Here is an 11,415-nt window from a genome sequence, read left to right on the forward strand (position 1 = left end):
GGTTTATTACGATAAGGATAGCTTAACGGTTTGGTTTTTGGTTTATGATAAGTTGATAACGAGTAAAAAAAAAAAGCCCAGAAACAGAAAATAGTCTAGGTCAAGTTGTATTTTTTTGGCTTCTCCTATTGATTACCGTCTGATCGATAGCCTTAAGTCCAAGTGTCTAGCTCTATTAGCGGCTCGATCCGCGCTTTCCGCCACTAAGCCTCGAGGACTTTGCTCCTCGTACGCCTTGATTAATAGTCGCCAGTTTTCAAAGCTGACTAAAGATTCCAAATTGCCAAAGTTTAAATCTGAATCTAAAAGTTCTCAGGTAACATATATAACCTAGTTCGCATTTTTTGCTAGTGATTAGACAAAACCTTGAAACTCTATGGTTCGATATGAATAAGTTGCTGATTGCTTCCAAACTCTTCATCTTATTCCTTTTGAAGGCTGCAGTTTCTGATTCCATTACCGAGATAGAAGAAAAGTTAGATGGAAGGTCTGTGACCATCTATCTTTTTTCTCAACGCCATGTAATAATAATGATTTTGATTTATCCATTCGGAAACTAAGACCTCACATTTGGGAGGGGACTATTTTTACCCAAAGCTAGAGATCGCCCGCCGGGTTCAAGTGAGAGAGTTGGGAGGGTGCAATATAAAATGTTCGGGTCCCTGGCCTCAGGTGATGTACGGGTGTAGGTTAAGAGCTTTTAGTAAAAAAAAAAAAAAAAAACTAAGACCTCTCATCTCGAGGGCAATTTTTGAAGAGTTTCAGAAGAAGTTTAAAGAGGTATATAGCTCGTTTCTTACACTCTTCCCCTTGAAACTGCATAATGTGTTTTTTTGGTGTTTCAGCGTTCTGATACTACTGCTGCTGAATTTGAAACTGCTAGAAGACAGTTTGCCATATTCGTTGTACCTTTACTCTACTTGGCGTCATTTGCTACATCCGCCATCATTTTGCACGAGCTTGACTTAATGGACGCCAGTCGCCAGACATGCTCAGAAGAAGCTCTCTGCTCCAAACCAAATCAGTACGTAACTTCTCATTTTTGCTTGAAAATCTCTCATTGTTCCATTTTTTACTAGAACTTGTTCTAACATTTTCATTGAATTATATATTTATCCACTGCTCATTTTCTCAAAAGTCAAAACTATGCTGCTGAGTTTTTTTATGTGTGGAATTGTGTTATTTTCTCATTTTTGCTTGAAAATCTCTCATTGTTCCATTTTTTACTAGAACATGTCTTAAGATTACTCACCCCCTCTTTTTTCTTCTTCTTTTAGAGTGTACATGCATGTGTTCAACCAGATCACGTTAAGACCAGTTTAACTCTAGCAACAGAGAGTTACTCGTTCGTTCCAATGTTAGAGTCACCTTAATTAACAATTAATAAGGCTTGTTTTTTTTTTTTTTGGTTTGGCGATATAGAACATTTCAAAGTTGAAAAAGTAGCCAACATCATTGTGGGTGCAAGGTTATTACGTACAAAATGAAGAATAAGTCGTTTTTGTTTTCTTTAGTTTATCTTCTCTTTTAAAAAGACTATGTCTATCAAACGAAGCCAATGACATGTGACGAAGAGTTATATTAGTTGAATTTTCAAGGATGAACCATAATATCAAATGAACATGTTGGAGTACCTAACAAATTTATATATTACTCTTGTAGAATTACTCCCAAAACATTCAATTTGTCAACTTGTTCATGCAAGACTAAATCGTAACCAAACAAACTAACCACTCTAATTTACTTTTTATCTTTCCACATTTTTTTCCCAATAAAAAATACAACGGAAGAAATAAGAATAATTTTTTGAGAGCCTATCCCCAAAGCCAATCAATTCACTTCTTCTTGCCTCCGATTAAGACCGAAGAATCTTAATGGAGAAACCCTAATCTTATGCTCGGAGATCGTCTGCAAATTCGGTGACCACATGTGCTCTCGTGTTCCGACAAGCTGATCATACTGCTTCTTTAACTCGGGAGAATTACAGATCGTACTGTTTTCACCACAACTTGTGGCTTCTTCTTCTCTGATGTTTCTGTTTTTACATATAAGACTAATGATAAACTCCGGAGAAACTTTTATCAGAATCTCTCCGTTTGGTCCTTGAGTATACTCAAACGGCGGTGGACTGGACGGCGCCGTGAAATTCAACGGTGGAGTGTTTGACCGAACGTTTTCAAGATTAGAGTTGAAGATTGAGAGACACGAAGTGGTTAAGATTCTGTATGCAAAACGTTCGATCGGTAATACAAAATAGGTTTGACCTGGGATTAGATAGTCGTCCATGGCTAGAGCTGGAATCTGACGACCGATGAAGAAAGAATCTGCATGGCACACGATTTGATCAGGAAACTCGAACATGATTTCTCCAGCAACATGTTTCTTGAATCCACATAGGGTTTTGGTTGATCCATGCTCAAAGAAAAAGAGCGTGACTATTCCTTGGCGTCTACGGATTATCGGAAAACAAGAATTGATTAGAGATCTTCCCATATTTTTCCGAGAGACCGAGATTTTGTTTTGAAGCTGGAAAGTTATGGATTGTCGTATTAGGAGCTAGGAATGATATATATAGAGGGATTTAGTAGTCGTTATGGTCTTTGTAGTTTGTTTGTAGTGAAAAGGCAACTACTAGGAGGATAGTTGACTTTTGAATGGTCAAAGACTTCAGGATTTGATTTTGCATATGATAAATATGAAATGGGTTCTTTGGTCAAACCTCTCGGCTTTTTTGCAAATTTTGTTGTTTTAATATGTCGGTATCAAATTGTATTATACGATATTTTAATTAGAAGTGTTACATAGAGTCGTGGAAGTAGTTACACTATATGATCAAATAATCAATTTTATTTTAGTATTCGTTATTACGAACACGTTGAAGCCGTGGCTGATTTCATGACAACTGTGTACCAAATGACGAATTAGATAATGGTCCAGATACATACTCCCTTATCACTTAGTACAAGTTGTCTCGTTATCCTTCTTTTTGTTGTCCATAATACTATCATTTAACACCGCCAAACATATGGTACAATATCTATAAACCACACCATATTAGACCTTTGAAATTTGATGATTTACATATAGTCTATGGAATTTTTGTATTTTAAATTTAAAGGCAACAACTTGAACGAGGATTTATATATACTGTATTTTCTTAAAGGGTTTTGAAAATACTGTAAACTTTCAATTTACAAAAGTGTTTTTTTTTTTTTTGTTTTGAAAAAGGAAATTGCTGTAAACTTTCATAGCCCCAATTTTTGATTTTTTTTTTTTTTTTGGTATGAAAGCCCCAATTTTTGATTAGGTAGAGAAAAAGGAAATTTTAAATTTTAGTTTTTGAAAAAAATCCCTATAAAAAAACTAAAAATGGGCCTCGAGAAACATGGGCCTTAAAAATTGTTTTATCAAAAAGGAGGACGTAGGCTTAAAATGTCTCCAATATTTATACCCAAGACACGGGCCTGATTCAAACACACACCAAATTTTTGTCAAAGAAAAACAACATAACGATTTTAGAGATATTTTACTATATTAACCTGTAGACTCTAGTTTCAGCTTGGATCCGATCGTACATGTTCGGTTCAATAAGGTAATGCACAGATGAAATACATTTGTCACATTAATGCTAGTAAGTGCATTACCTTATTGAACCGTTCGGTATAATATGGATTTTGAGTTTGTAACAAATTATCCCGTTTATAACTAATTTACGATATTAAAAGTTTCTATATATATTTAATTTACGAAAAATTATCTAGTATAGATTCTTAAATGTGAATTTATATTAAACACAAGTTAAATTATTGCTAACTAGTAGTAGTAAATACAGTTAGAGACCCTAATGTTTGAAGAATAATATAAAGCAGAAAAGATTGGTTTATTATATTTCTCTAGTCTGTATAATCTGCCTTTTGGTCTCTCTCTCTCTCTCTCTATCTTTTTTTCTCTTTCTCTTTCTCTCTCTCTCTCTCTCTCTCTCTCTCTCTCTCGCTAGAAAACTGCGTAGTAGATCATGCCATGTCTCTAGATTCTCTGCCTCCCGATTCTTCGTCACTTTCTCTCGCGTCTGCTCAAGAGCTTACCATCATCCTCAAGCCAAGGCATTCTCTGATTTCTCTTCTTCTTTGAAACGGCGCCTTTGTTCTTGAGCTATTCCGATCGATTTTGAAATCGATTTTGAGCTGAAAAAGAGTTGCTCTGCTTTTAGTCAGATGGAAGTAAATGTGTTGGAGTTTGCTTCGAGATCGACGATCATGGTGATTCTTAGCTGATTCCGTTAATGTAGATAGCCTTCGAATTTCTTTCTTTTTTTTCGCGTTTTAGCTTGAACAAGTGTGGTTTTGGTTGATGGAGGATTTCGATTCTGAGGAGCTTCGTTGAGATTTTTGTGTATGTCGAGAAACGGAAGGATGGCTTCGGATCTTAGTAGAGCTGGTCCTGTGGAGAGAGATATCGAGCAGGTTGTTGTTATCTTCTTCTTCATTTATCTCCATGTTGTTTTAAGTAATCGAAGCATGCCTTATTTATGGTTCATTTGCTTAGACTATTTATGGATAGTCTCTTCGAAATTAGAAATATCTGTCTGCCGAATTTGTTCAATTGGCATTTCTTAGGGTTAGAGAAGAGTGTTTCCTTAGAGCTAACTTTGATTTCAAACTCAAGATTGTCCATGAATTTCACCTTAATCATGGATTTCGAGTGTGAGAATTGACGAGCTTGATTCAAGCTATTGATCCAGGAACTTGAATTTTGGTTCCCGTATAAGCTTATCCTTAATGGAATTTAACCTCTCTGGCAGACTAGGATTTCATCTTGCTAGCACTCTACCAATCTCAAATGTCATTTATCGGATACTAGTTTATATTTTGTTAAGCCCCCTGCCACGATTCTTATTTCAGTGTGTTCATTGCTACATATATTCTGTATCAACTATTTCTTCTAATATTATTATTGGTGAGCTGAAGATATATCCACTTACTTTGCTCTTATGGAATGCTACTTGATTGACTCAGGCTATCATTGCCCTGAAAAAGGGAGCTTACTTGCTAAAGTATGGAAGAAGAGGGAAACCTAAGTTCTGCCCATTTCGCCTTTCTAATGTAAGTCATGTTTGGTTCAATTTCATTTAATTTCTTGTTAGCGCTGCTCTACAGTAATAGTCCACTTTTAGTGCCATCATTTTTGTTTATCATCGGTTTATTCATGGATGGCTGGTGATGTTTATTTTTCACTCTTTTCTTTCAAAACTTAATTTACGTGTATCTCATTGTTTGGTGTTTAAGCAATAGTGGCCTGTAAATTTCAGGATGAAACTGTTTTGATATGGTTCTCTGGAAACGAGGAGAAACATCTGAAGCTGAGCCATGTTTCTAGGATTATATCTGGACAACGCACTGTAAGTTCATGTGTGGATGATGTGATTATAATTCTCCCTTGAGCTTGCACTGATATACTTAGAACGAGTTCATGAGGACTGTGATATTCGTTCATGCAACTTTTCATGCGTCAGTTTCCTTAGTTCAACGATATCTTGTTTGATATTCTAATAATTCTAGCAATGGTGCTTCTCGTGTAGCCTATTTTTCAGAGGTATCCTCGTCCCGAGAAGGAATATCAGTCATTTTCACTAATATATAGTGAGAGGTCTTTGGATGTGGTGAGATTCTCTTAAACTATTTACTTCATCGCTTCTGCTACAAAATAATTACCCTGTCATTCGAAATGTCATTGTGGTTATTTGAAGTTAATTAATATATTGGTACAATTTGATTTGGTAGATATGCAAGGATAAAGATGAGGCTGAGGTGTGGTTTACTGGTCTTAAGGCCTTGATTTCGCATTGCCATCAAAGAAACAGGAGAACTGAATCAAGAAGTGACGGTACACCATCTGAAGCTAATAGCCCAAGAACATATACCCGGAGAAGCTCTCCTTTACATTCTCCATTTAGTAGCAATGACAGTTTGCAGAAGGTACTAAAAGAAGTTTTCTGCGTACACTTTTGTGCATGTGAACACTAACTGAGTACATTTTCGTTTACCTTTCAGGATGGTTCTAATCACCTTCGTATTCATAGTCCATTTGAGAGCCCACCTAAGAATGGGCTTGACAAGGCATTTTCGGACATGGCATTATATGCAGTTCCTCCAAAAGGATTTTACCCCTCAGATTCTGCAACTATTTCTGTTCATTCTGGAGGCTCGGATAGCATGCATGGACATATGAGGGGTATGGGCATAGATGCTTTTAGAGTTAGTATGTCAAGTGCTGTTAGTTCCTCGAGCCACGGTTCTGGTCATGATGATGGAGATGCGTTAGGAGATGTTTTCATCTGGGGAGAAGGCATAGGAGAAGGTGTTTTGGGTGGTGGAAACCGTAGAGTTGGAAGTTCGTTTGACATGAAAATGGATTCCTTATTGCCCAAAGCTTTAGAATCTACAATAGTACTGGACGTCCAAAATATTGCTTGTGGTGGACAACACGCTGTCCTTGTGACAAAACAAGGAGAAAGTTTTTCTTGGGGAGAGGAATCTGAAGGCAGGCTTGGCCACGGAGTTGATTCCAATATTCAACAACCAAAGCTCATCGATGCACTCAACACCACAAATATTGAGCTTGTAGCATGTGGTGAATTTCATAGTTGTGCGGTTACCCTATCAGGGGATTTGTATACCTGGGGTAAAGGAGATTTTGGTGTTCTTGGACATGGAAATGAAGTTAGTCACTGGGTCCCTAAGAGGGTTAATTTTCTGCTGGAAGGGATACATGTATCATCCATTGCTTGTGGACCTTACCACACAGCAGTCGTTACATCTGCTGGGCAGTTGTTTACTTTTGGTGATGGGACCTTTGGTGTTTTGGGCCACGGAGACAAGAAAAGTGTTTTCATACCTCGGGAGGTAGACTCTTTGAAAGGTCTTCGCACTGTCCGGGCAGCTTGTGGTGTATGGCACACAGCAGCAGTTGTGGAAGTCATGGTTGGGAGCTCAAGCTCGAGTAATTGCTCTTCTGGAAAGCTCTTTACATGGGGTGATGGTGATAAGGGTCGTCTTGGTCATGGTAATAAAGAACCAAAACTTGTGCCTACCTGTGTTGCTGCTCTTGTTGAACCCAATTTTTGCCAAGTTGCATGTGGTCACAGTCTAACGGTTGCACTTACAACATCAGGCCATGTCTATACTATGGGCAGTCCTGTCTATGGTCAGCTTGGAAACTCACATGCAGATGGAAAACTTCCAAACCGTGTCGAAGGTAAACTTCACAAGAGTTTTGTCGAAGAGATAGCCTGCGGGGCTTATCACGTTGCAGTTTTAACTTCGAGGACTGAGGTTTACACTTGGGGAAAGGGATCAAATGGTAGACTTGGTCATGGAGATGTAGATGATAGAAATTCCCCGACATTGGTTGAGTCGCTTAAGGATAAACAAGTTAAAAGTATTGCCTGTGGCACTAACTTCACAGCAGCTGTCTGCATTCACAGGTGGGCATCAGGGATGGACCAGTCCATGTGTTCAGGTTGCCGTCAGCCCTTCAGTTTTAAAAGAAAGAGGCACAATTGCTATAATTGCGGACTAGTGTTTTGCCACTCGTGCACTAGTAAAAAGTCGTTGAAGGCTTGTATGGCACCGAACCCGAACAAACCATATCGAGTGTGTGACAAGTGTTTTAACAAATTGAAAAAGACCATGGAAACAGATCCATCGTCTCATTCTTCTCTGAGTAGAAGAGGAAGCATTAACCAGGGATCAGATCCCATTGACAAAGATGATAAGTTCGATTCTAGATCCGATGGACAGTTAGCTAGATTTTCATTGATGGAGTCCATGAGACAAGTGGACAGTCGATATAAGAAGAACAAGAAATATGAATTCAATAGTAGCCGTGTCTCGCCTATACCTAGTGGAAGCTCTCAACGGGGTGCGCTTAACATAGCCAAGTCTTTCAATCCAGTATTTGGAGCATCAAAGAAGTTCTTCTCAGCTTCTGTTCCTGGTTCTCGAATTGTGTCTCGGGCAACTTCCCCAATATCGAGACGTCCTAGTCCACCTCGGTCAACTACACCAACTCCCACTCTTTCGGGACTAGCCACACCAAAATTTGTTGTGGATGATACTAAGAGAACAAATGATAACCTAAGCCAAGAGGTCGTTAAGCTAAGATCTCAGGTACATTTGCTCTTCATCAGCTTTTGTTTCTCTTATCTCCAAAATCCTTCTCACATTCTCTGCTGCAAAAAGATTTAGTTGGTAATGTTTCTTTGTTTCCTGATCACGGTCATTTACGTTCTGGATTTTACTTTGTGGTGAGATCATGCTATTTGTAGGATTTGAGAAGGCTTGGCCGCCAATTTACTTGGTTTCATGAAGAAAAATTTACTCCTTCTGATTGCTTCTTTGCTAACCAGTAATTGATATTACAGGTTGAAAGTCTTACAAGGAAGGCCCAGCTTCAAGAAGTTGAGCTGGAAAGAACAGCCAAGCAGCTAAAAGAGGCGTTAGCAATCGCTAATGAAGAAACGACGAGATGCAAGGCAGCAAAAGAAGTGATCAAATCACTTACCGCTCAAGTAATTTCTAAGTTAAAAGTAAAAATATGGTTTATGCAATTATTGGTGATTTCTTATACTGATTTTAAACATCAACATAACTATGCAGTTAAAGGACATGGCCGAAAGATTACCTGTTGGATCAGCTCGGACTGTGAAGTCTCCTCCTTCTCTTAATTCATTTGGTTCCAGCCCTGGTCGCATCGACCCTTTTAATATCTTAAACCAACCAAATAGCCAAGAATCCGAGCCAAATGGCATTAGTACGCCAATGTTTTCTAATGGGACCATGACACCTGCATTTGGGAATGGCGAAGCAACGAATGAAGCACATAACGAGAAGGAATGGGTGGAACAAGATGAACCTGGTGTCTATATCACTCTTACAGCTTTAGCCGGAGGTGCTAGAGATCTCAAACGCGTCCGTTTCAGGTACAATAATTTCTTATCTTCCCCAAAACGAAACAATAATTTTTTTATGTCCGAAAATTAGACTGTAATTTTGATTGACTGTTTTGTTTTCTGACAGCCGAAAAAGGTTTAGTGAGAAACAGGCAGAACAGTGGTGGGCAGATAACAGAGGAAGAGTCTATGAACAATACAATGTTCGCATGGTTGACAAAGCCAGTGAGGACTTGCCTCATTGAAACTCTTTAACACCAACCAGTTCTCTATTTTTTTCCTATGCCCGAGTCAGGTGAGTGCGGAATCTCGGGATATAACAACAGATATATATATAGAGAGAAATTAGATGTTTTAAGTGCTTCTTTGATTGTAGTTTGGGATTTGTGTGGTGTTGGTTGTGACAAAGTTGTAAATTCTTTGTGGTGAATCATTCTGTAAATCCTATAAACATACAGTGTTTTTACCCCCTAGTAACAATGCTGAGTAACTGGTTTTCGAGCAGATTTGTAGATACACCATCACATTGGAAACTAAGAAGGTACTGATACTGTTCCAACAAAAAAACAAAACTAAAGTAAAACTGGACCTCAGGTGGTGTCTTCATCTTCCTTGAGCTTGAATTCTATGTTTTCAAAATGCCATGGCAAAGGCGATGAAGGTAACGAAGAATGATGATGGATGGGCGAGTCTGGTGGTGAACGCCATTGAGTTGAGCATTCCAGCAGATCGGAAAACTCCTCCGTTGGTATCTCTTTGAGTTCATCCCAAGAGTGGCTGTTCTCATCATCAATCTTAGGCACAAAAACAAGTGTAAGAGTCATAAAATTTGTTCAAAACCAGAGCTACAACAGGATGCTATGTGTTTGTCTTCTCTAGACTCTTATGGACTTTAACCAACGATCTTAGAACGAATCTCTTATAACTCTTAACAGAATTTAGATTGAGATAGATAATGTTAGAGAAAAAGCAAACTTTACCTCTTTACTATTATTGTATTCAGGAACCCCTTCGTTGATGTTGGTATCTGAAAAGCAGAACAAAAATAGGCTTCAGAGAATAAGCCAAGGAAAGGAACGAGATGGAGAAAAAGGGTTCTTTCTTCATAAGTCATTATTACCATGTCCATGAAGGATGATGTGTTCAGAGAAGTAGCTATCCCACTGATTTTGTTGTTGTTCTTCAATGCATTTACTGTGATCATGCAAGAAACCTTCCTTTGCTATGTCAAAGTCCACTCCTTCAACATTCTTCTTCGTCTTGGAAGAAGCTTGAGGTTGTAACTTTGACTTGTTTGTAATATCATGCAGAGCCTTGCGGTTTCCGAAACCCGTCCCGTTTTTCTTTGGAGCTGGGAGCGAACTCTTACCTTTTCCAGCAGCAACTGCCTCTACAATGTCAAACAAAAATAACCAGACTCAGAAACATAATAAGTTGCCAGGATCTCTACCTCTAGAATTATAGATATAAAACATGTTCCATGGCTGAACATATATTCTCATGCTTGTTATAACATTTTACACTGATGAATAAACATATACAAGGTGGAAACAAAAATAAACGTAGTTCATATTTGATCCTAAGCCTATTTATTGGACATGATTTTGATGCACACCTGGAGAAAAATCATGAATGTATCTCTAGGCAATAATAAGAAGCTCTTAATAGAAGAAACCAAGACCTCTCATCATATGAATCCAAGAGAAATAAAGACAGAAATATATGCAACTTGGTGTATATTGTCCTTAATGTTTCATTTCTTCTAATCTCAAAGATTTTCCAACCTTAGGACAAAGGAGTCATCACAAAAGAAAAGAAAAAAAAAAAAAAGATTTCTTTGTCCAATACGAAAAAAGGAGCAAAAAACCCAGAGATGGAAACAATACTTTTTCCATGGGCCGCCAATGCGTTCTCGTCCTGGAAAATCATCTGCCCGCGTGCAATTGTGTTGGCCATGCTCTCTCACTACATACAACCAATTTTGGGGTAAATTTTACATGAACAAGCAGGAATAAGCGGGAAATGAAGTAATTTCGATATCAGCACAAATCAAAACCAATCGCTTAGGGTTAGACTCACCAGATGCCGATGAGCGGATAGAGGAACTCCAAATCAACAGCTAAACAAATGAGGTGGGAGAAGAAGAAACAAGCAAGGACTGCTCTAAATTGAGATCTAAAAGGAAGACGAAGAGAACGAATCTGCCGCGATTTAGGGTCTGCGGAACTTCAAACGAACACACAGAGAGCGGTTTCATTGTAACATTTTCAAATTCTTTACTTCTTTTGTTCCTTTTTTTTTTTTTTTTTTTTTTTTTTTTTTTTTTGCGTTTAGCAGCATCGTGTTCAAAAGCTCAAGAATGTTTTAATGGCTTCGCATAACTTTATTTTATTGATTTACAGTATTATTAAGTTAGTTACTTCTTTCATTATAGTAGTTTTATTTTCTCCTATTTTGAAACTTTC

The 11,415-nt window shown here is 38.0% G+C and overlaps 3 protein-coding genes and 1 long non-coding RNA gene across 7 annotated transcripts; 2 read left to right on the forward strand and 2 right to left on the reverse strand.

Annotated features, from left to right (window-relative positions):
• Nucleotides 1-84: 84 nt before the first annotated feature.
• Nucleotides 85-1,511, forward strand: LOC110227915. Its single transcript, XR_002331574.1, has 3 exons — nt 85-316; nt 438-1,024; nt 1,278-1,511. It is a non-coding gene; the product is annotated as an uncharacterized LOC110227915 (long non-coding RNA).
• Nucleotides 1,512-1,631: 120 nt separating this feature from the next.
• On the reverse strand, nt 1,632-2,636 carry LOC9309633. The gene has a single exon (XM_002873519.2). It carries the CDS (start codon nt 2,491-2,493, stop codon nt 1,831-1,833), a length of 663 nt encoding a protein of 220 aa, XP_002873565.1. The 5' UTR covers nt 2,494-2,636; the 3' UTR covers nt 1,632-1,830.
• Nucleotides 2,637-3,940: 1,304 nt separating this feature from the next.
• On the forward strand, nt 3,941-9,427 carry LOC9309634. Of its 4 annotated transcripts, XM_021022725.1 has the most exons (10): nt 4,169-4,259; nt 4,357-4,466; nt 5,016-5,102; nt 5,309-5,398; nt 5,579-5,659; nt 5,781-5,975; nt 6,051-8,168; nt 8,423-8,569; nt 8,658-8,980; nt 9,078-9,416. In XM_021022725.1, exons 2-10 carry the CDS (start codon nt 4,395-4,397, stop codon nt 9,193-9,195), a joined length of 3,231 nt encoding a protein of 1,076 aa, XP_020878384.1. In that variant the 5' UTR covers nt 4,169-4,259; nt 4,357-4,394; the 3' UTR covers nt 9,196-9,416. The 4 variants fall into 4 exon arrangements, with proteins under 4 accessions (XP_002871523.1, XP_020878385.1, XP_020878383.1 ...); XM_002871477.2 differs by having other exon boundaries at nt 3,941-4,463; nt 9,078-9,427; XM_021022726.1 differs by lacking the exon at nt 4,357-4,466 and having other exon boundaries at nt 3,941-4,259.
• Nucleotides 9,356-11,365, reverse strand: LOC9307594 (protein PATRONUS 2). Its single transcript, XM_021022729.1, has 5 exons — nt 11,030-11,365; nt 10,837-10,915; nt 10,071-10,340; nt 9,931-9,977; nt 9,356-9,744 (listed from the first exon to the last, which is right to left on the reverse strand). Exons 2-5 carry the CDS (start codon nt 10,904-10,906, stop codon nt 9,541-9,543), a joined length of 591 nt encoding a protein of 196 aa, XP_020878388.1. The 5' UTR covers nt 10,907-10,915; nt 11,030-11,365; the 3' UTR covers nt 9,356-9,540.
• Nucleotides 11,366-11,415: the final 50 nt, after the last annotated feature.

Source organism: Arabidopsis lyrata, assembly GCF_000004255.2.
Source record: "Arabidopsis lyrata subsp. lyrata unplaced genomic scaffold ARALYscaffold_6, whole genome shotgun sequence".
In the NCBI taxonomy this organism is placed as follows: Eukaryota; Viridiplantae; Streptophyta; class Magnoliopsida; order Brassicales; family Brassicaceae; genus Arabidopsis; species Arabidopsis lyrata.